General features: G+C 43.9%; 1 protein-coding gene across 1 annotated transcript in view; it reads right to left on the bottom strand.

Moving 5' to 3' along the window:
• Positions 1 to 6,465: 6,465 nt before the first annotated feature.
• The window catches only part of INSC (INSC spindle orientation adaptor protein), a 65,992-nt gene continuing 50,290 nt past the window's right edge, over positions 6,466 to 22,167 (bottom strand). Inside the window, exons 8-11 of the mRNA XM_070472869.1 lie at positions 18,091 to 18,157; positions 15,245 to 15,400; positions 13,724 to 13,800; positions 6,466 to 7,123 (exon numbers count right to left, since the gene is read on the bottom strand). Coding sequence (XP_070328970.1) covers positions 6,995 to 7,123; positions 13,724 to 13,800; positions 15,245 to 15,400; positions 18,091 to 18,157 — 429 coding nt within the window. The 3' untranslated portion in view covers positions 6,466 to 6,994. The remainder of the gene's footprint in view (positions 7,124 to 13,723; positions 13,801 to 15,244; positions 15,401 to 18,090; positions 18,158 to 22,167) is intronic.

Genomic DNA, 22,167 nt, shown 5'->3' with positions numbered 1-22,167 from the left:
TTATCGAACTGTATGTATCTTTGTAATTCCTTTTTTAGTCCAACAATATGGATTGTTCTTTTGAGATGTATCAGTATGACAAATTTCCAGGACTTCATTTAAAGTACTTCAGGACTTCTCTAGGTGGGGCTTCCCGGTGGCTTAGACGGTAAAGCGTCTGTCTGCAATGCAGCAGACCCGGGTTCGATCCCTGGGTCGGGAAGATCCCCTGAAGAAGGAAATGGCAACCCACTCCAGTACTCTTGCCTGGAAAATCCCATGGACAGAGGAGCCTGGTAGGCTACAGTCCATGGGGTCGCAGAGTCAGACACGACTGAGCGACTTTACTTACTTACTTAGGACTTCCCTGGTGGTCCAGTGGTTAAGAATCTGCATTGCAGGGCAGAGGACACGGGTTCAGTCTCTGATCAGGGAACTAAGATCCCCCATGTCATGAGGCAGCTAAGCCCATGCATTGCAACTCCTGAACCTGTGTGCTCTGGAGCTGGCACATTGCAACTGGAGCGCTCACATGCCACAGCAAATGATCCCACATGCTGTGACTAAGACCTGATGCAGCTAAAATAAATAACTATTCTAAAAATGAAAAATAAGGTACTTCACTGTAAGAATGTACCACTATTCTCTCTATACAAAATTTAAAATACGTTCAAAATGTCATCTGAACAGTAAATACCAATAAGTATATGAGTCTTGGGGCTTCCCAGGTGGCACTAGTGGTAAAGAACCTGCCTGTGAATGCAGGAGACATAAGAGATGTGGATTCGATCCCTGGGTCAGGAGGATCCCCTGGAGGAGGAAATGCAACCCACTCCAGTATTCTTGCCTGGAGAACCCCATGGACAGAGGAACCTGGCAGGCTCTAGTCCATAGGGTCTCACAGAGTCAGACACAACTGAAGCAACTTAGCACACACATATGTGAGTATTGGGCTTGCACTACCATGAGGTCTCTGGTTCCCATCTTTGCGAAGATAATGTAGATCATTAATTGTATTTTGTGATTCTGCAATTTTATGATTTCAGGGTTTAGCAGGTTCCATTGCTAAGGAAGTTTCAGGCAGTAGGAGAGCCACTTCAACTATTAAGGAATATCACTAAACAACAAAGATGAGAGGGAAGATATTTTAATTGATGAATAAGTATTAAAAATTGAGGTTTGGTCTGAGAGAGCCCTAGAATGACAGCACATGGGATGTGCCTGTAGAAGGAAGGCAGAGGGTGGAGATGAGGTATGTGCCCCACTCCCTGCCTCTTCTGGACAGGTCTTTGGGACAGGAAATTGACACCACTGTCCTTTGGTCAGAAGTCACAGTGAGTAGCCAATCCTACAAAAGAGAGTTAAATAGTAGCTTGTAAACTGCAGAAAGGCTCCCAGATATTATTGCAAGTGAACAGCCTAGAACATCATCAGCTCTGTGGTTTCCTTTGTCCATGGTTTGTGCCATGGCTGACATGATATTCAGCAAAGTGAAGGTAGTCTTGATCTTAAAGGCAAAAGATATAATGCAGCTGAAGCAGGCTCATGTGGTCAACTGCAGGGAGGAGAAAAATGTCCACCAGTACATGCAAGTACTCCACAAAGCCATCCAACTCAGGTGCCAAGAGATTAAACAGATGCTAACATGGGCAAGTTCTTAGAGAAACTGAAGACGTCCACTGGTCATTTGACTCAGAGCTGCCAGCATAGATGGAGTGATGGGAGCCATCCTGAGAAGGAATGGCAGAGAGGGAGATTGAATGCCTTTAACAAGGGTCACTTTCTTCCTTTTTGTTGGTGTGACATCTGGTATACAAAGGTGCCTTCTGCTTTTGCAGTCTTCTGTGTTTATTACTCTCTGAAGAATTGCTATGGAAGAGATCCAAACACTAGGTTCTTGAGGAAAATGCTGGAAAATCAGAATTTGCTATCTGGAGGTGGAAAGTGAAGTTGGATATGAATTTTAAAGAAAGACTTCTACTTTCCTTGTCTGCTATGTGGGCCTTTGAAATGTCTTATTCAAAATTTGGAAACTGTTCTGCAAGGACATCCATAAGGAAAGTGTCAGCCTGGTATGAGACAGTGAATTTCCCCAGATGGGTCACATGGTGCTTTTCTCAAGACAAACCATCGAAATGGAAATTTCCAAATGAACTTTTAACTTGAGAAGCACTGTAGAAGTATAGGTAAGCTCATTATTAAATTTTAACATGTTTGAAATGTAAAGAATAACTTTTTCAAAGACCTCAAAACTTAGCATCCCCCCACCTCGTACTTCAAGACACCTGTGGGTCCAGGGGACTGCACCGCGTGGCTGGAGCAGTGGCAGAAACCTAACCTGAAAAATGGAGCCAAAAAATACCCTGAAAGCTTCTCTTTTTCTCTTTCCTGACCTTCCCTGAGGGCAGAAACCCAGGGAGCCTCACTCGGAGTGTTACCCCCATATCCTGAATGTCATCCAAGGTCATCATGGCCCCCACCAAAGTGAAAAATGACTCCATTTCAGAGGTCTATATGCCTGCAGTGCAACCAATTTAGTCCCAGGATGGAGGAGAGAGACCATGGACTTTAAAGAAAATACCATGTAAATGATGTGAATAAACTGACAATCTCATTTTTATGTGTTCTTGAAAGTGAAAATATGCAAGTAGCCCTTTATGGATTTCTATTTGGACTCCTTGACTTTCTTTTTTTTCTTTCTTTCTCAGGTATGAGACTCATGAATACACCCATGTAAATATCCTCAAAGTTTTGCTTTTATCAGTCATGGGTAGCCCCAAACAGTATAAAGAATCACAGATAAAAATCACAGGGAAGGAGACAGAGAATGTGGACATAAACAGTATCTCTACAAAGGGAGCATCAGAAATCTCTAACAAAAAGGAATTTTAAAACAATTGTTCCCAAAAGCTGTCACTGCTTTAAAACTGGAAATGATAACATACAGCATCTGCTTTGACTTGTCTTTGATGGTTTACTCTGAAACTAGGCTAAGGAGAAGCTATTTTAGAGATTTTCCTGGTATTGATCAGAAATGGCACAGAATTTCTGCTTTGATTAAGTTTCATTTCATTGTCTCATTCCTATTCACTTGCTCTCTGAAATAATCTTCACATCTGTTATTATAATTTTAACAAATGAATAAAGTTTATCAGAGATCAAAATTATTGAATTAGAAATGCAAACTAACAAGGTCTTACTATATAACACAGGGAACTATTGATGTATTCAATATCATGTGATAAAACATAATGGCATACAATATGAAAAAGAATATATATATGTATAACTGAGTCATTTTGTTGTACAGCAGAAATTAAACACATTGTAAATCAATCATACTTCAATTAAATTTTTTTAAATGCAAAATATTAACATATATTTTTCAAATAAAAAGAAAGTTCAGAATTTGCCAAAGTGTCATACTTCTGTTTTTAAGATAGAGCATGATGTTTGGGTTTATGCATAAAACATTTGTGCACTAAAGAGGAATGATCATGGGTTTAGTATCAGTATCAGTATTTAGTTTAGTGTTAGTATCAGTTTAGTATCACTTTGCTCAATCCTGTCTCCCATTATCAGTCCTGTGATACTGGGCAGGACACAGAGTCTCTCTGTATCCATTTCCTTATTTGTAAGAAGAGGTTAATAATAACTACTTAGAGTCATTTTAGAAATTTAATGAAGTTGTAAATGTCACAGTGCCTAGCACAGAGCAGGTGCTCAAAACAGGCAGCTGCGGTGACAGCTGTCATAATTTGCTGGGACCCAAGTCCCAGCTCCTCTATTAATTTGCTATGTCATTTTAGGCAAGTGTCTTTACTCCTCAGTGAGGGATGTAGAGATGGGACTAGATGACCCCTACATCCCTTGCAGGATAAAGTCTCTGTTTCTAACAAGCTGTAAGTCCCATATCTGAGACACTATAAGACGGCTCAGAGAACTGGCATAAATGCAAACATGGGATTTGGTTGACTTAACTGTGGCCACACTTACTGTGCATTTGTCATTAGGCACTAGTCTAAGCCTTGTCCAAGTATGAACACATTTAATTCTCACAGCAGCTCTAGGCTTAAGGCACCATCATTACCTCACCTTACAGGTGAGAAACCAGAGGCAAAGAGAGGATATGAGCCCTACCTAACAGTTAGCAAGCAGCAGAGCCAGGACTCAAACCGAGGCGGGCTGCTGAGCTCATACTTTTTTTAACCAGTATCCTTCACAGGTTTTCAAGTGATTGGTTTACTGACAACTAACCAATTACCCTCCAGTCTAAATTCACAGGTGATACCAACATTTATTCATTTCTACTTTTCTTCCCTGGGCCCAGAATAGACCCCTCATAGTATGTTTACTAGAGGACGATGGTTCAGCACAGGTCCAGATCCCTATTTATCTTATAGTAAGGACCTGGTGCTAAGTTCCTGATTTCTTCCCAGTTAGCCTCTGAAATCAGAGAGATGTGGTTTCAGTCCCCACATTAGTAATAGCTATTTAATTTTGGCAATATACTTAACCTCTTCTAAGCCTCAGTTTCCCCATCTGTAATGGAGGATATAAATGGAATCATTTTTTTAAATTTGTATTCCTTTTTATTTTATATTAATTTATTTTATTAAAATAGTGTTGATTTACAATATTGCATCAGTTTCAGCTATATATCAAAGCGATTCAGTAATATGCATATATATTCTTTTCCAGATTCTTTTCCTTTATAGGTTATTACAAAATACTGAGTTTAATTCTCTGTGCTGTGCAGTAGTAGGTCCTTGTTGGTTATCTGTTTTATATATAGTAGTGGTAAGACCCCCTGCAGAAGGAAACGGCAACCCAGTCCAGTGTTATTCCCAGGAAACCCCATGGACAGAGGAGCCTGGACTCTAGCTTAGAGGCAAAGAGAGGACTCTAGCCTTAGAGTCCATGAGGTTGCAGAGTCAGACACAACTTAGCGACTAAATAACAGCAAAGTGTATATGTATGTAATTAATATATCCCAAATTTGGTTAAACCCCAAATCCTAGTTTATCCCTCCTCCTCCCTTTCCTCTTTGGGAACCATAAGTTTGTTTCTGAAGTCTATGAGTCTCTTTCTGTTTTATAAATTAGTTTATTTGTATAATTTTTTTTAGATGCCACATATAAGCAATGCCATATGGTATTTGTCTTGCTCTTTTGACACAATACTGCAAATGGCATTAGCTCATTACTTTTTATGGAGAAGTAATATTCCATTGTATATATATATACCACATCTTTATCCGTTCATCTGCAATAGGTATTTAGGTTGCTTCCATGTCTTGGCTATTGTGAATAGTGCTGAAATGTACATTGGGGTACACGTATCTTTTCAAATTAGAGTTTTATCATCTGGATATGCCCAGAAGTGGGATTGCTGAATCATTTAGTAACTCTAATTTTAGTTTTTTAAGGAATGTCCATACTGCTCTCCATAGTGACTGTGCCAATTTACACTCCCACCAACAATGTAAGAGGGTTCCCTTTTCTCCACACCCTCTCCCAGCATTTATATATTTGTAGACTTTTTGATGATGGCTGTTTTAACCAGTGTGAGATGATACTTCATTGGAGTTTTGATTTGCATTTCTCTAATAATTAGCAACGTTGAGCATCTTTTCATGTGCCAATTGACCATCCATATGTCTTCTTTGAAGAAATATCTATTTAGATCTTCTGCCTATTTTTTGATTGGGTTGTTTGTATTTTTTTTATTGAGCTTTATGAGTTGTTTGTATATTTTGGAAATTAATCTCTTGTTGATCATATTGTTTTGGAAATATTTTCTCCCATTCTGTAGACTGTCTTTTCATCTTGCTTATGGTTTCTTTAGCTTTACAAAAGCTTTTAAATTTAATTAGGTCTCATTTGTTTATTTTTGTTTTAATTTCCATTACTCTAGGGGACAGATCCAAAAAAGTATCACTTCAATTTATGTCAAAGAGTTTTCTGCCTGTATTTTCCTCTAGGAGTTTTATAGTATCCAGTCTTACATTTAGGTCTTTAACCCATTTGGGGTTTATTTTTGTGCTTTATTTTATTTTTGTTTGTTTATGTGGTATTAGTGGATGTTCTAATTTTTTTCTTTTATATGTGGCTATCCAGTTTTTCCCAGCACCACTTATTAAAGAAACTGTCTTTGCTCCACTGTATATTTTTGCCTCTTTTATCAAAGATTGACTGTAGGTACATGAATTTATTTCTGGGCTCTCTCTTCTGTTCCACTGATCTGCCCATATGTCTGTTTTGGTGTCAATGCATTAAGTTTTGATTACTTAATACCTCATCTGAGGATACTATTTACCATAAGGTTAAAAAAAAAAGCAAGCCAAAGGAAACTGAGTTCCTGGGGCTTTGGAAATCTTTTGATTTCTCACTAAATCACTCAGAACTTGAACCATTTATACAACTATGAAGACAATATAAGCTTCTATGCAGTTTTAATAGTTGAGAAGGTTTTGTGGCATGAAACTTTAGGGGGCAAGAACTTAGTCTAAGACATAATACAGTCAGAAAACTCAAGAAACATTTTATATGATTACATTTATTGAGAATAAATTTCCTTTCAGTATAGTCTGTCCAACTATGAAGTTCATTTACAATATTTTAGAACGAATCTAACTTTTAAAAAAACTGCTGGGCAGCTAAAATACTCTGGTTCTCAATTTTTAAAAAAAAATGATGCAAGATTACATATTGAGAGTTGAGAAAGCAAGAGGAAATGAAATCACTCATGACAATCTGTCATATTAGCCATTATGCATTTCAACATCTGCAACTAAAAGGTCACAGAAGTAAAAACAAAAAAAAAAGACTCCAAAAGACCACAGACTGCCTGATGATGTTGCTAGAACATTTAGCCCTCTGTTCATTTCACATAAAAAATAAATTAAGTATAAATAAGGAGGTGAAGGGCTGGTGTATAATCTGGTACGTTCACAAGAATGTACTCAGATACGGTCTTGAGAATGATGCCGAATGTCTTTTGTCTCCCACACTTGCTACACAAAACTCTCCTCCATGTTGCTGCAGAGTAAGAAAGAGTCTACAAGCCGGGGCTGGACCAGCTGCTGGAAGTCAGAGTCCTGGAGGCCTTCAGGACAGACACCGGCCAGTCTGCGCAGAGCAGCCTAATGAGAAAACAGAAGAGGTCACACTGGGTCCGCTCAGGTTCATGTAGGCCTGCAACTTCCCTGAGAGATGCATTTCAGTGTGTGGCTCATTTATCAGCCATTTTGAGCTGATCATCACCTTGACACCTTAGTGGGCTGGTCCTTTCGGTCACCTAGTCACCATAGCAACCTTGTGACACAGTCACCTTGCTTCATTGGTACCTTAATCACTAGGGCGGATGCCTTCCCAAAGTTTTCATGACCTTAATGGTCTTGCCATCTTGGCTTTTCAATCATCTTAGGAAACTGATTATTTTGAAGATATGTCATTTTAAGGATTTTGTCGATTTAGTGACATATTTAGGTTCAAGATTTGTTTATCTTAGAGACTAGAACTGCCAGAAGCATTAGTGGAATTATATTCTCACTTCCAGGTCCCTAGAGGGACATTAGGACAGTAAGGACCATTCATCCATCCATAAATTCAGCAAGGTTCTAAAGTATTTGGGATGGAGAGGAGGGAAGAGAAAGAAGAGGCAATGTCATAAAGTTGAAGGAGATGGAAATTCTGCCACCAAGATGGGGATGGACAGGAAAGAGAGATGCAAGCAGAGTGAAACCAGGTCCCCATATACTGAGTGTTGCACTCTTCCCTGACTATGCCATCCTGTTTTATGTCCATGTGCCCTTGCTCAGATTTTCCTCTTGACGTGAAACCCCTACTGACTCTTTTCTAGCCAGCAGGTATATTCATACTGCAAGGCCTGGCCCACTATCACCTTTTCTGTGAAGCCTGCCCTGATTCCCTGAAGCAGAGAAAATCCCTCCCTCCTCTGTCTACACACAGCCCCTGGGCTGACCTCAACCTTCTCACACTCGACTACAACTGTTATTTAGGTGTTTATCTCCCACACCAGACTCTAAGCTCCTCAAAAACAGAGACTGTTGTATTTTTTCCTCTATCTACAGCAGGTAGAACAGGGCTTGCCACAGGACTCAATAAATGTTTGCTGCGGGAAAAAAATGAACAAATATTAAACTGAGTTTTATTGCTAGAGCAACCTTTAAACTATAAATGTATGCTGTGTACCTACCCAGACCTCTTTGCTGGTTAGCTGAAGCCATGCACACTAAGTGTTCAATAAATATTAATTCTTTGCCTCTTCTCAAACCTAAATACAGCAGGGAACAAGATGGGAGATTAAGGATGCCCTTCCCTTAGAAAACAGAGAGGAGACTATCTGGAATGGCAGAGAAGCAAAGGAGGAGGAATGCAAACTCTTACTGAGTATCTACATAGTATTGCATTTAATCCCCATAGGATACGCAAGGTAAGTATCATGATCTCCAATTTAGAAATGAGACTAAGACTCAGAGAGGGAAACTGGCCTTCCCAAGACCACACAGCAGTCCAACTCCAGGGCCCTCAGATCTAAACACAGGTAGGATGCTGCAAGCCCAAAACACTAGCTTATACTGAGTACAGAGCAAACATGTAGCTCATTACCTATACATAAGAGGTAACCTAGTGCTGAGAAATTGCCAAGTTGCTGTAAAGAGAGGATGGCTTGTCTATTGGACTAACAGGCATTGCCATGTCCAAGCTGGATCAAGGATAAGGGCCATGCATCTCTGCTCATGAGCAGAGTCTTAGCCACTGGTGGCAGGAGGGAGATCCCAGGAGACTGTCTCTAATTAGTGTGTCCTGCCTCTCCTAGGTATGACGTCCCCAAGGGCTAAAGACTGAACTCCATCACCCTTTCTGATTCCTCTTGGCTCCAACTGGGAGAAATAACCCCACTGCCTTCAAGGTGTCACTGTAAAAAATGGAATCAGGGATCTTCCACAGATGCAAGAATATGAGGCCATCGATGTATTTTACATTATCAAGGGTAAAAATAAAGCAAAAGGAAGACAAAGAAACAGGAAATAAACCCATGAAAAGCAAAAATGAGGTAGAAGGAGGAAATTACACACAGAGAGAAAGAGCATCAGAAAAACAGAACATGGAGAAGGAAATAGCAACCCACTCCAGTATTCTTGCCTGGAAAAGTCCATGGACAGAGGAGCCTGGTGGGCTGCAGTCCATGGGGTTACATGACTGAGCATGTGTGCACGAGGGTGGAGGGAGAAGGGTTGGCAGCAATAAAGTGGTAGAACTAAAAAAAAAGAAAAAAGAAAAACAGAACAAGAAGGAACTATAAAAAGAGAGACATAGATGAACTTGGAAAAGATAAGAGAGTTAAGTATGAAAGGGAGATGGAGAGAGAAAGAGATGGTGTCAGAGAAAAAAAGAGCACACCCTGGGAACAAGAGGATAATCGGTGGGAGGAGGTGGGGAGGGAGTCGAGACAGGGGAGAGGACTGGGGGCTAAAAAGAATGGGGGGGGAGCAAAGAAGGAGAGAGAAACATCCCTAAGGGAGGAGGCAAACTTTGGGGGCGAGAAAAGCAAAACAAAATACAACAGAGACTTAGAAACAGACCCCCAAACCCACAAAGGCAAATAGACATCCTCCACTCCCCAGGGTCTCCAGAAAGTGTGCAGGCCATGAACCCAAATGACCCCAGAGCACCCCCTCCTCAGGGTCCAGGGGCTCAAAGGACCCCTCCCCCTCTGAAGCCTTTTCCTTGGCCTCTCTTTTCCTCAGAGGGGGTTAATAGCCAATATTCCCAAGACCTCATTCCCAGACGGTCTGAAAACACCCAAGTCTTAAACAAGCCCTGCAGCCCTCTGACAGCCGCTTCATTAAGGAAAAATCAATTCTGTTTGCAAGAGGCAGTCTGTGCGGCTGCTTTTCCAGACGTGGGAGATGATAACTGAGGTGTCCTCCCTTCACCTGAAGAGCGCCTCTGAAACTGGGAAGAAGGCTTAGGGAGGGCCAAGACAGGTACCCCAACTCATCCATCAGGCTCCAAGTGGCCCCCAGCTCACCAGCCAGGCATGGAGCCCCTTCTGGGAGTCAAATCATAACACCCACCAACACTGGGGACTGGGGGCTGAGCAGATAAGTCCATACCCTCAGCCAGGCAAGAAAACAGTCACCAAACCTAAGGGCCTATGTAAACACAAGAGCTGGGAAAGGACCCCAGCCCTGAGCAGTTTCTAGGGTAGAGGGTGAGAAGTACAGAACCCCTCCCATGAGCCACGGTAGCATGACTGGGCCATTAGGCATAAGGGGAGAAAGCATGGCTGCAAACAAGAAGGTCTGGGCAAAAAGTCAAGACCTTCAACATCAGACAGGCCTCTGTGGGAATTCCAAGAGCCTCCCCTTATAACACCCAGAACACAAGATAACACAGCCTGCTTTCTACTGAGGGAAACAAAATCCACGCAGGCAGGCCCAGGTCCACACTGTGTACTCCCTATATCTGAGCCTCATGGAGGAAGATTTTGATCTGAGCCTTGAAGGGAGAGCAGGCAGAGCTGTAGAGAGGGCATCTGCCTGGGACAAGGGATAAAGCGCAGTGTCAGGGTGGTTCAGGGCACTCTGACCTGAGCTGGAAAGGGCCTGGAGGCAGTGGGAGGTCTTCAGAGGTCAGAGCCAGGCTACGAAGGGCCAAGCATATAGACAGTAGGCCATAGGCAAGGGGGACCCAGGGAAGAGCTGCTGGTGGAAAGGTCATGATTGTAAACTGTCATGGGGAAAATCAGACCAGCAGCCACATTAAGGATGGATTCTGGAGGAAGGGCCTCTATTCAGCATCCAAAAACCTGTCCACAAGGGAGAAATTTAATCCCTTTTCCACCGGAAAGTCCTTCAAGTGATGGAAAATAGAGGCCAAGCCCGTCTGTGTGCTCTTTTTCAACCTAATGATAAAGATGGAAAATGAGTCATAATAAGCCCCCATGTCTGAATGAAGCTTTATAACTGCTCAACATTTCTTCAGGGCCTATTCAGTGTCAGGCAGTTGCTGGCCACCCAAGTGGTGAAGACGCAGTAGTTGGGACCAACGACTGCATTTGCCAGGTAGTAAGTTTCTCCCTGTATTCAGCAGACCAGACAGAATTAAGGTCTATGGAGAAAAAGGCCTATGAAAAATATTATATCTTTACATTCACTACCCTCCAATTGAATGAAATAGCCTTTCCTTCAGCTGTGAATGCAGTGATAAATCAAGAAGTCTCAGCGACGCCTGTTACTTGTTCACCAACAGGAATCATAGGGACTTCTGTAACTGAGCAGGACCCTGGGTCAGGAAGATCCAGAAGCAGAAGGAATGGCAACCCACTCCAGTATTCTTGCCTGAAGAATCCCACGGACAGAGGAGTCTGGCAGGCTAGAGTCCATGAGATCGCCAAGAGTTGACATGACTTGAGCACTAACACTTTCACTTTCAGGACCTTATGGAGCCTTTGTGCAACAGCGCCCCTCTCCCCCCATATCCTCTACCTGCCTCTTGTCTGTAGAAAAACTTTAGTCTCCTAGACTTCCCTGAGTTCCAAACAGTACATTTAGTCAGAGAAGAGAGAAATGCAGAAAGAAAAGGAAAATAGTCAAGCAAGACAAAATAATGATAGTTAAGCCATTAAACAAAGTCAAAGGCCTTTCGTTTCTCCTCATCGGATGTGTACAATATTCTGAGCCATGTCCTTTGAACTGTTTTACAGATACTAAAACCCCCAACAGGTGGAAGAAGTTAACTCTATGCTGCCCACGTAGACTCTCGACCAGCTGAAATAATAAGGGTGATGATGCTAACTCCAGATCACCTAACCACCAACCAATCAGGAGAATGTCCATGAGTTGATCACATACCCCACAAACCCTTCTCCCTTATCCTGTCTTGAAAAAACTTTCCCTGAAAGCCTTTGGGGAGTTTGGGACTTTTAAGCACTGGTTATCTGACCTCCTTACTCGGCACCTGCAAAAACACTGAACTTTCTTTCCCACAACCCAGTGTCAAAGGAATGGCTTTACTGCCCATGAGCATATGGACCCAAGTTTGGTTCAGTAAGAATTTCACATCTCATTACAGTTTTTGGAGGTACTTTCAATATAATTTATGCTCATTGCTAGTCAAGACTCATGGTTAGCTTTTATTTAATGAGTTAATCTAAAAGTATATATATTAATATATATACTATTAATGAGAATTGGTTGGATGTATATTATGTATATAATATATATAATTATTATATATTATACATATCATATTATTATGTATTTTAATATATATTAATATACATAATATTAAGGATGAGTTGGTTGGATGACATCACTGACTCAATGGACATGAATGAGCAATTTCCAGGAGTTGGTGATGGACAGGGAAGCCTGGCGTGTTGCAGTCTTTGGGATCGCAAAGAGTCAGACAACTGAGTGACTGAACTGAACTGCTATTACTATATTACTTGTTTAAACAGTCTAATAATTATTTTAATATGATTGCTTTCCTTTTAATTCTATATATTTTACTTTATGCATTATAAAAACTAATAATGAGAAGGGATCCATAAGCTTCACCAGCTCGCCCAAGGCACAAAAAAGATGAAGGTTGTTCTGCATGGACCAAAATAAAAGCCCCATCAGAACTGAGATTTTTGCTTTTTTCCCCCACATCTGTCATCCCCAAAGCCTAGAAGAGTACATGGCCCATATAATCACTCAGCAAATATTTATTGAATAAAATTTTCAGCACTTAGTGGCCTACTCAATGTTAGACAGCTCATTAATGGCAAAACCAAGACAGGTGTGTCTGACTAAAATGCCTGTTATTCCTACCACCACACACTGCCTGTTAGGAGCTCCCAGAAATGGGATGGGATCAGTTTTTTAAAAAAAGGATGGGGTGAGGAGGGGCTTTAGTGTGAAACAGCTTGAAGGAGCTCTAGGTCCATCCCTTCTCCTATACAGTCTTTGAGGGCCAAAGATCTTGCACCCCCTTCTAGAAGTTAAAGGGCTTTTACAATGGGCTTCCCTGCTTCTGGATGCTTCCAGCTGCTCTGCTTTAGGATTTGATGCAGCCTAGAGGAAGGAGTACAGAGACAAGGCATCTGTTCCTCATCTGGTGCTGTTGGTACTTTCATGGTGGACCCAAGCATCAAGAAGTTGGGTACAGACCTCCCAGGATGTGCTAGCTTGGTTGGGGGTGAAGATCCTAGGGACAGGCCAAATAATACTGTGTCCTGCCCTGTACTGCTCCACAAAGAGGAAGGGAGCTACGAAGCTGGAAGAGCACCAGTAGAGGGGCTCTACCTGAGGCGGAAAGGAGGCTTCCTTACAGTGTCCTCTTTGGAACAGGCAGAGGACATCGGACCCTAGCAACCATATGCTGCAAGCACCACAGCATCACCAACACCACCCAGCATCCTGCCAGCCAGCCCCTCTGGTCTTGACCTGCTGTTAGATCCCCCAGAACCTCAAAGGTTCATAGCTACTAAACATGTGTAATGGAGGTTCTCCAGGCCTCTGCCTTTTACCTATATGACCTTGCATAATTTTCATCACAAACTTATGAACTTAGTGAAACAGATATTATTCTTGCTACCATTTTAAAGAGAAAAGTGGAAACCCAGAATAAGTTGCCTGTACCCAAGTCAACCATGGCATAGCCTGATCCCCTGGTCTGCAACCCCAAAGCCCAGGAAGGAAGAAGCAGGAAGACTGGGAACTCACCAGGCAGGCCACCAGCACGGCATCGCTGCTGTTCCTCTCCGAGGGTGAGCGGCAGAGTTCAATGAGGCGGGACATACCTGCGAGAGACATGGGGAGACCCTCACACCTGGGTCAGGATGGGTGTGGCCAGGCCTGACCCAAAGGTGTTCTGGTCTCTTACCACAGCCCTCTGCATGGAGCCGGGTAGAGGCAGGTGGCCGCCAACTGGTAGGGAAGGGGATAAACCCCTCTGAGGAGTCTGTGGGGGAGCCTTTCTGCTCTCTCAGGTGTAAATGAACCTTGCTCAGGCCCAGAATTAGCTGCAGCATCAAAACCTTTCCCCTGAGCATCAGAACACTGGCCAGGACGGAGCTCACCCACAGTGGAGAGGGATGAGGTCCCTCTAAGAAAGAACTTCCCGTGCAGGTACTTTAATCAGAGCCAAACTCAATGTTTACATCTTAGTAGGTTTTTCTTCCCCAATTGCCCATTTGAGTCAGAAAATATATTGTGGCTAAAATTAAAGAAGACTACAGATTGAGTAGGTTAATATTTCCTATGCCTTTACAGAGGTAAGTAAAATAAATGACCTTGTTTTTCAATACAAAATGACTTCTCTCAAACTCTAAAAACAACAGGGCAAAACTCATAAGATAGTAATAAAAAGTGTGCAGACAGATTCTCGATGTTTATTCTCCATACAGTCATATGGAGCCAGGACCCTCTGCTGCCCCTGTCCTCCAGTGCCTGGATGGGCAGTGATGCTGCCATCTCCTGCCTCTATCTGGGGCACTCCTTAGCCTTCACACCAGAAAAACCCCTCAAACTACAGCTAAGGATTCATTTCCGTGTTAAAACATTATTTGCCCCTCCCAGGAAAATGTAGACTACTTCCTCTGTGTGCCAATCATGCCACTGACATCCTTTGAGCATTACTTGATGATATTCAAGTGCTAACTTTTCTTTCCGTATGTTACCTGCATTAGACTGTAAGCCACTGTTATCAGGTTGCGGTTATCAGGTATATGCCCAGCACTCAGAACAGAGCCTAGCATAGAGTGGGTGCTCTGGAAACATTTGTTGGGTAAATAAATGACAGACTGACTGAAAGAAGGAATGAGTGAGGGATTTAATGAGTGGATTATGAATGAGTTAATGGTGGATATATGAAGTAATGAAGGAATGATCAAAAGGATGAATTCATGAGTGAATGAAGGAGTGGCTAAATAAAAAAAGAGTAGGTGAAAAACTGAATGAATGAATGAGGAAATGAATGAAAGAATGAAAGAATGAGGTCCTCATTAACAGGAAACCCATAAGTCAATCACTCTCTTGCCAACTTAAACCTCTCTAGACTCCTCCTCTCTCTAGCTTCAGGCCCAGGGGAAAGGAAGGTCACTTGGGGCACACCCTGGGGCCCCACACCAGCGTTTCCCAGCACAGCCAGCCCTGCTCTGAGTCATCCATCGCCACCACCACTGTGAAATCAGGACTGCTCCCAGCCCGGATCACCCCTCCACCACCCCAGCCCCGGCCACTCACAGCTCAGCCGCACGGCCTCCCGTGCCACATCCGGGTCTCGGCTGAGACGGGCCAGGGTCACTGCAGCCTTCTGCTGGACTCGCTCGCAGGCCGCCACCTCGGCGGGGGTCCCAGACCTTGGCTTCTCAGACAGCATGCCCATGATAAGCTGGACCCCTGAGTGGAAAGCAAGGAACAGTTGGTAGCTGCCTGAACAGGGCCAGCTGGATGGAGTTGCAGGCTCAAGCCAAGGCCGTTGGGGTGACTCAGCGGACTCAACCACAGGAGGAACCTGGACAAGGCCATTTCTTCTCCATCTGCCCTGGGGGTGTCTCTGCTTCCACATACCAAGACACTATCCCTGGGAGGGACCTTTGGAGGACATCCTTTTAAAATTTTTTTAATGCTATCGCTGAGCTTTTACTACATCCCTGATGCTGTGCTAAATACACAGTAAATGCATGATCCCTAAAACCTCCTAACAGCCTCAAAGACTAAGTACTATTTATTATAATTCCCTTTGAGGCCCAAAGAGAAGTGAAGTATGTTGCCCAGGGTTACACAGTAAGTAGCTAGGGATGAGAACTCAGATAACTGGTTACCCTCCATCACTGCTTCACCTCTGATGCTGGTTGCATCTGAGACAGGTCCAGGGGTAATGGGTCTCCCTGGTGGGAGGTGACCAACCCCTGAATAATCACTAGAATATTCACTAGATCAGATGTCTTAGAGGGGTTTCATGACTAGAAGAGGGTGGAGTAATCGGACTGACATGTTTAGGCTTCAGTTTGGTCAGCTGAGAACCTCTCTACCTGCCCCTGAAACCAGAGCTGTGGTCTGATTGTCCTGGGTATATACTGTGATCTGTGGTGACATAAACAGGGGACACCAAAATGACAACTTCAGGAAGGGCCACATGATTAAGAACTTTTACAGACTCCTCATGGGCAGGGTTCCCTTAAAGAAGCCATTTTTCAAACCCTAACCCTAACCCCAGCTTTGTACCTAGAACCTGACAAAAAAAGCTTCTCTTATACTAGCGGGTGAGCACTGTGAGGACAAGGACGTTTGTCCATTTCCTGAATGGGTGTCTCCTAAGTGTTCAGAATACTGCTCAGCTCAAAGGTTTGTGAATGAATATCAAATGAATGAATGTGGATGTACTCATGTGAGAAGTCTTACAATTGTACAAAACACAAAGTTCCCTTTAAATATATATAAATCTTATCTAGAGAAAGATAAGATGCAATGAAATTGGGGCTGCCAATAAAAACCCAGAATGTGTTTTCTAAGTTCTAGCCAGGCTCAGCGCCAGAGCTGCCCAAGCGTTGTGGGAGTAACAGCTTAGAGAGCAGGTCCCAAAGCCATGCTCCCTCCCCAACATTCTCTCCAGTTCAGCCCCAGCCCCGGAGGGAGAAGCAAAATTAGCTGGAAGGACACCACTGATATCACTGGACTGATAAAAATAAGCTTGGACTGCCCTGGCCTGCCTCCCAGAGTAAGGGTGACCAGTGGTCACAGTTTCTGACCTTCCAGCATGGCCCATTCATCCACCAACATTCACACACAATTCAGGGCAGGACAAAGACAAAATCACCAAGCTTCAGGGCAAGGCATGTCAGAGTCTCAAGTATCTTGAGTGGAGGATTGCCTTTCACAGCACAAAGCTTGCCCTGTCCAGAACAAGGAGTTCTACAGTCTTCTAGTGGTCCCTGGCTGAATTACCACCACTGCTGAACCCTCAAATTTTGCCCCACTTTTGTAAATAGTTCCTTCATCAAACTCTCTTCACTTAAACCCTATGAGACAACCACTGTTTCCTGAAAGAGCAGATACACATAGCACAGAGCTCATTCTTTGCCTGAAACTCTTCTAACAAGCTTTATATTAATCCTCACATCATTCCGGTGAGGTGGATATTACTATTGTTCCATTTGCAGATGGAAGAATGGAGGTCACAAAACTAGTAACAGAGCCATGCAATGTGGCCAAAAAAAAGTTTCTCATGATTAGCCCAGTCACACAAAATTAACACAAAAAGATATTTTTTCAATAGCGTAAGGGGGATGGGGAATGTATACATGTATTAAAACAGCAAGGCAACCTGGGAGAACAGGGCTTAATAGGAGCAGAGGCAGCTGCCCAGGTTCCCAGCTCACTCCTCTTCATTAGCATCTCTTGGTTTCCAACTGGTTGCTAATTGCTCCCTTATTTCTCAGTCACAGGAAGCCCTCTCCACTCCTTTCCCAGCTGCAAGGCAGCCAGCTGACCTGCTTTCCAGTAGAGACCGCTTAGATCAGCTCCTGGGCACCTCATCTGGACCTGGTGACACTCTCAGCGCGAGGTGGGAGCAAAGGAACAAGAGGAAACAGATGCTCTCAGGTGAGGCATCCAGGGATCCATCTGCCCTGACCCCATCCCCCACCTGTCAACTTTCTCTTGTGGCCAAATCCAATATCACGAGAATAATTTAAAGTTGGAATGCATCCTTTATGGGCATAGGTTTTTACTTTTGGATCCTAATGAAGTTTCTGTCTTCTCCTCACCACCCTAATTAAAATAGCAGCTGCCATGCTTCTCCCTTGGATTTACCTTATCTTCTTCCCTGCTTTGCTTTCTGCACCTGACATTCCCTATCTTTTGTTCCATGGATGCCTCCCACTGGATCAAAGTGCTATGGAAGCAAGTGAACATTTACCTATTGGCCTGTTGCCCACATAAGCACACATTCATGTGCCCTTGCAAATGTGGAGACCCACATGTACAAATTTACATACCTACACAGAGGCCTTCACACAAACACAAAATCACAAGGTCCCGCAGAGCCACATAACCCATACAGCATGCACGCCGCTGAAAAGACATACCGTTCTCCTGAATAATATCAGAGGCACACTGCTCTAGGACAGACATGTTTGCCAAGATGGTCACAATCTGGAAAAGAGAATTGAGAAAGCTAAGAAAATGGGAACACCTGAGCCAAAATGTACTCTGTACAGGTAGGTGAGTCAGGGGCTACAAAGCTTTCCTTTAGCCCATGACTCCTTACAGTCCACTTGGCCCATCCTTCCATGGTATTTTCTTCCATCTTCACAGGCTTCTGGCACTCAGATGTATTTCCCTAGTGACTGATGCCCATTCATCAGCATGTGGCCCTGGGACAGCCCTCAGAGGCCCCAGGACACCGCTGGAGAGAACAGAATCACCTGAGTGAAGATGGAGCCTCTATCACCTTTCAGCAGGGTTCCTTTGAACCCAGGCCCTGGAATGCAGACAGAATTGGTAGGTTCCTGGCTAGCCCGTCTTGGATTGGGTTCTCTCCACCCCAGCTTCTTGCCCTGATACTAAGCCCCACCTATTTTCAACCTGAAATGAAAGGAGACTAAGGTTAAGACAGAGATCATGACAAGGAAACTAAAGGCAGCGTTGCGCCATAAACTTCAGGTACTATATGGAATCTGACGAGGATTCACACTCTGCTACACTTTACAAGCCTGCGGACTGTAAAGCCTTGCTTGTCAGTCATGGCTGAAGGACTCTGCCTGTAGGAAAGGAATGCTGACGCCAGGTAAACACTGAACCTTGGTTACAACTTCTGGGCTGAGCAGCCAATAGCCCACCCCAGCCCTACCCCCTGGCATAGTCAAGGTTGCACAGAGAACTCACGGCACAAAACTGGATTAAGGATGGGCCAGTAAGGGATTCCTGCAGACCCCAAACTGTAGAGGGTGCCAAACACCACTGGAATATGTTGGAAACGGGGCACCTGTTAACCCAGATGCCACTCATGACACTGAGCCTAACATTAAACTTAGCAAAATGAAAATCCACCCACTTCCATGGAAGTGGACAGCACTCTCAAGTAGTAACTTTTCCTTGGTGGAGGCCTATCTCTCTGCAAAGCCTGTCACACGGTATAACTGGAGGCCGTGCCCCACCTCTGAGGCAGCAGCTGACAGTCTCCTGACACAGTTCAGGCACCTTAAGTTCTGAAATGGGATAATGCATAGTAACATGGAGTTGACCAACAAAGCAGATTATCTAGATTTTAATTGGTTCAATATTGGCATGTTACTCTGGACAATAAATTCAGATAACAAATCTCTTAAACAAGAAGGGAAAAGTTTGCCACACTGATAGAGTATCTTTCTTCTCCATTCCCCACTAAACACATTTTAGAATATGACGCCTTCTTAGTCTGTTATATCAGCCATCCCAGCTTGGACCTGGCCAGGGGCCTAGGTGGGTAAGCATGATGGGGAGGGTAGTCAGGGGAGGGACATAACCTTCATCCTGAAGGTCACTCTGCACCACAAGGTATTTTATGAGGGGAGTGACAAACTCCTATTTGCATTTTCGAAAGACAATAGGACTAAAGAAGTGTTTGTCTTTGGAAGCTCTTTTTTCCCACCCTTTCAGGATTATGAGTGTTTGTGAGCTAAGTGAAAGAGGTAGAAGAAAAATATAGGTAGAGGACGCAGCCAAAAGCAGAAGCTCCCAAGAGGCCTAAAGCGCGCAGTCTTGTGAGGAAGGAGACACAAGGCCAAGCCTGTGCCAGACTGCAGTTCGCCTGGCCTTCTCTGGGAGGTGAGGAGGAGCGCGGTGCATGGCCTCAGTTCCTACCTCACGGGGACAGCTATCCTCCAACCATGACCAGCCTGGCCGCTGAGTAAAGGTGGTTGCTTGACATACAGAACCAAGAGAAAGGAGGGAGGGAGAGAGGAAGCCAGGAAGGAAGGGAAGAAGGGAAAGAGAGGCAAAATAAAAAGGAAACCTTTGTCTGCAGCATCAGGTTCATTACACAGCAATTATTAGCTGTGTTACAGCACAGGTAGGTCTTTGTGTCAGACTAATTTAGAGAACGTTAATGAAAATTACTTCCTCTTTACAGAACCTGTACCCCATGTGGTTTTCTGAGGTGCAGATGAAGTATTCAATTAAGCACAATTTGAATAAATGCCAATTAGGCCCTGCCTTGAGCCCCCTCCTTTGAAACCTTCTTGTCTGTACATACTGTGATAGAGGGGAGAAGGCAGATCAACAATGTTCCTCCTTATAGTCAAGTCCAGAGTTGGGATTTTGGGGACAACTGGTTTACCTCGTTAGCTATATGGTAGCAATGCTGTCAGGGACAGAATACAGGAGCCAGATGACAGTTTTCCCCCTGGCCCAAGCCATTCATTCCCATCTGATGATTTTTTAATTAAGTCTTATTCCTCCTAAGTGAGAGGGTACTGATCCCTCAAATAGTTATTTGTGAATATAGCAGGTATCACCCTCAAAGAGGCGGTATAGCATAGTGGCTAAATGCATGGATCAACCTATTCCAAATTTTGGCTCTGTCATCATCTTCCACCTGATCTTGACCATGTTACTTAACCTTTCTCTGCCTTGGTGAGTAAGGTGTATTCATTTTCTATTGCTGCTAAAACAAGTGACCACAGACTTAGTGACTTAACCCAACATAATTTTATCTTGCAATTCTGGGGGTCAGAAGCCTTTAGGAGGTGTGATGGAGCTAAAGTCAAGGTGTTGACGGAGCTTCCTTCCTTCTGCATGGAGGCTCTCGGGGAGAATCTGTGTCATTCTTTTCAAGTTTCTAAAAGCTGCTCAGACTCCTTGGACCCTGCTGGCCCATCACTCTGACCTCTGCTTCCACAGTCACGTCTCATCCTCTGACTCTGACCCTTCTGCCTCCTTCTTACAAGAATCCCTGTGGTACATTGGGCCCACATAGAAAATCCAGGATATTATTCCTATACCGAGATCCTTAACTTATTCATATCTGAAAATATCCCTTTTACCATGTAAGGGAGCCTACCCAGGTTTTGGGGATTAGGATGTAGACATTCTTGGAGGGGGCATTTTTTGGCCTACTGCAGAAGAGAAAAATAAGAGAACTCATAAGCCTGTGATGATGAGTATTAAGTGACTTAATGTTTTGTCAAGCACTCAGAGCAGCTGTTGGGACCTCCCAATGGCTCAGCAGGTGAAGAGTCCGCCTGCCAATACAGGAGATGTAGGTTTCATCCATTGGCAGGCAGTTCTTTACCACTAGTGCCACGTGGGAAGCCCGGGTCACTGTGATAACTCTCGAAAGCTTTGGCAACCATGTCAACTGCAGCCTTGAGACCAGCCAGCAGAAGCCCTTTACAGCCTCTAAGGAAGTCCCAGTGCTTCCCTGCCCTGCCCTCTTCCCTCCACACCACTTCCCTCCACCAAAGAACAGAAAGACTCTCAAGACAAGAACAGTGGCTTGAAGGATGAAGGGGTCTGATAGAGGGAGAGTGTGAGCTCTTGAAACTTTCTCCTTCAAGGCCAGAAAGGCAAGGGGTTCAGGAGAAGACCCAGCCCTTTTCCCCACTCCTCTCTCTCCCTCTGATTGGTGTGGAGACCAGCAGGTCACTTGCCTGATTCCCAAGACAGACACTGCTTCCACCCTCTGGTCCCTGGCCCTTTCACTACCAAAGAGGTGAGACTGGAGGGCTGAGTTCTGGGCTCAGCAGAGAAAGTCACAAAGGCCATAGAACTGCCCTAGATGTAGGTCCCAAGTTGATGGTGAACTGAACCAAAACACTCTGCCTAGGGATTGCATCAAGGCTGGGCTGTCAGCCTCACAGTATTAGAAGCATGCAAACACCAGACCATGTTCTCTGGGTATAGTTTTCCCTTGACCTTATAGGGAAGGGTTTCTGGAGCCGATCAGGCCTGGGTGTTGTGATCCAGGCTTCCTCTAAGCCTCTCCGGATAGTAGATATGGACATATATTCAAGTACAAGCAAACTGCTTTATATATAGTCCCCTACACCGCTCTCTCTCTTCTCTCTCTCTCATACACACACAGACACACACACACAGTACAATCTGCAGAAACCCACACACAGATTGAAACAATAACACACCATGCATTGACTCACACCATATTACACCAACCACCACATTAA

This window comes from Odocoileus virginianus, chromosome 10 (genome assembly GCF_023699985.2).
Source record: "Odocoileus virginianus isolate 20LAN1187 ecotype Illinois chromosome 10, Ovbor_1.2, whole genome shotgun sequence".
In the NCBI taxonomy this organism is placed as follows: domain Eukaryota; kingdom Metazoa; phylum Chordata; class Mammalia; order Artiodactyla; family Cervidae; genus Odocoileus; species Odocoileus virginianus.
The sequence above is the reverse complement of the archived record's forward strand: the minus strand, read 5'-3'. Positions and strand labels throughout refer to the sequence as shown.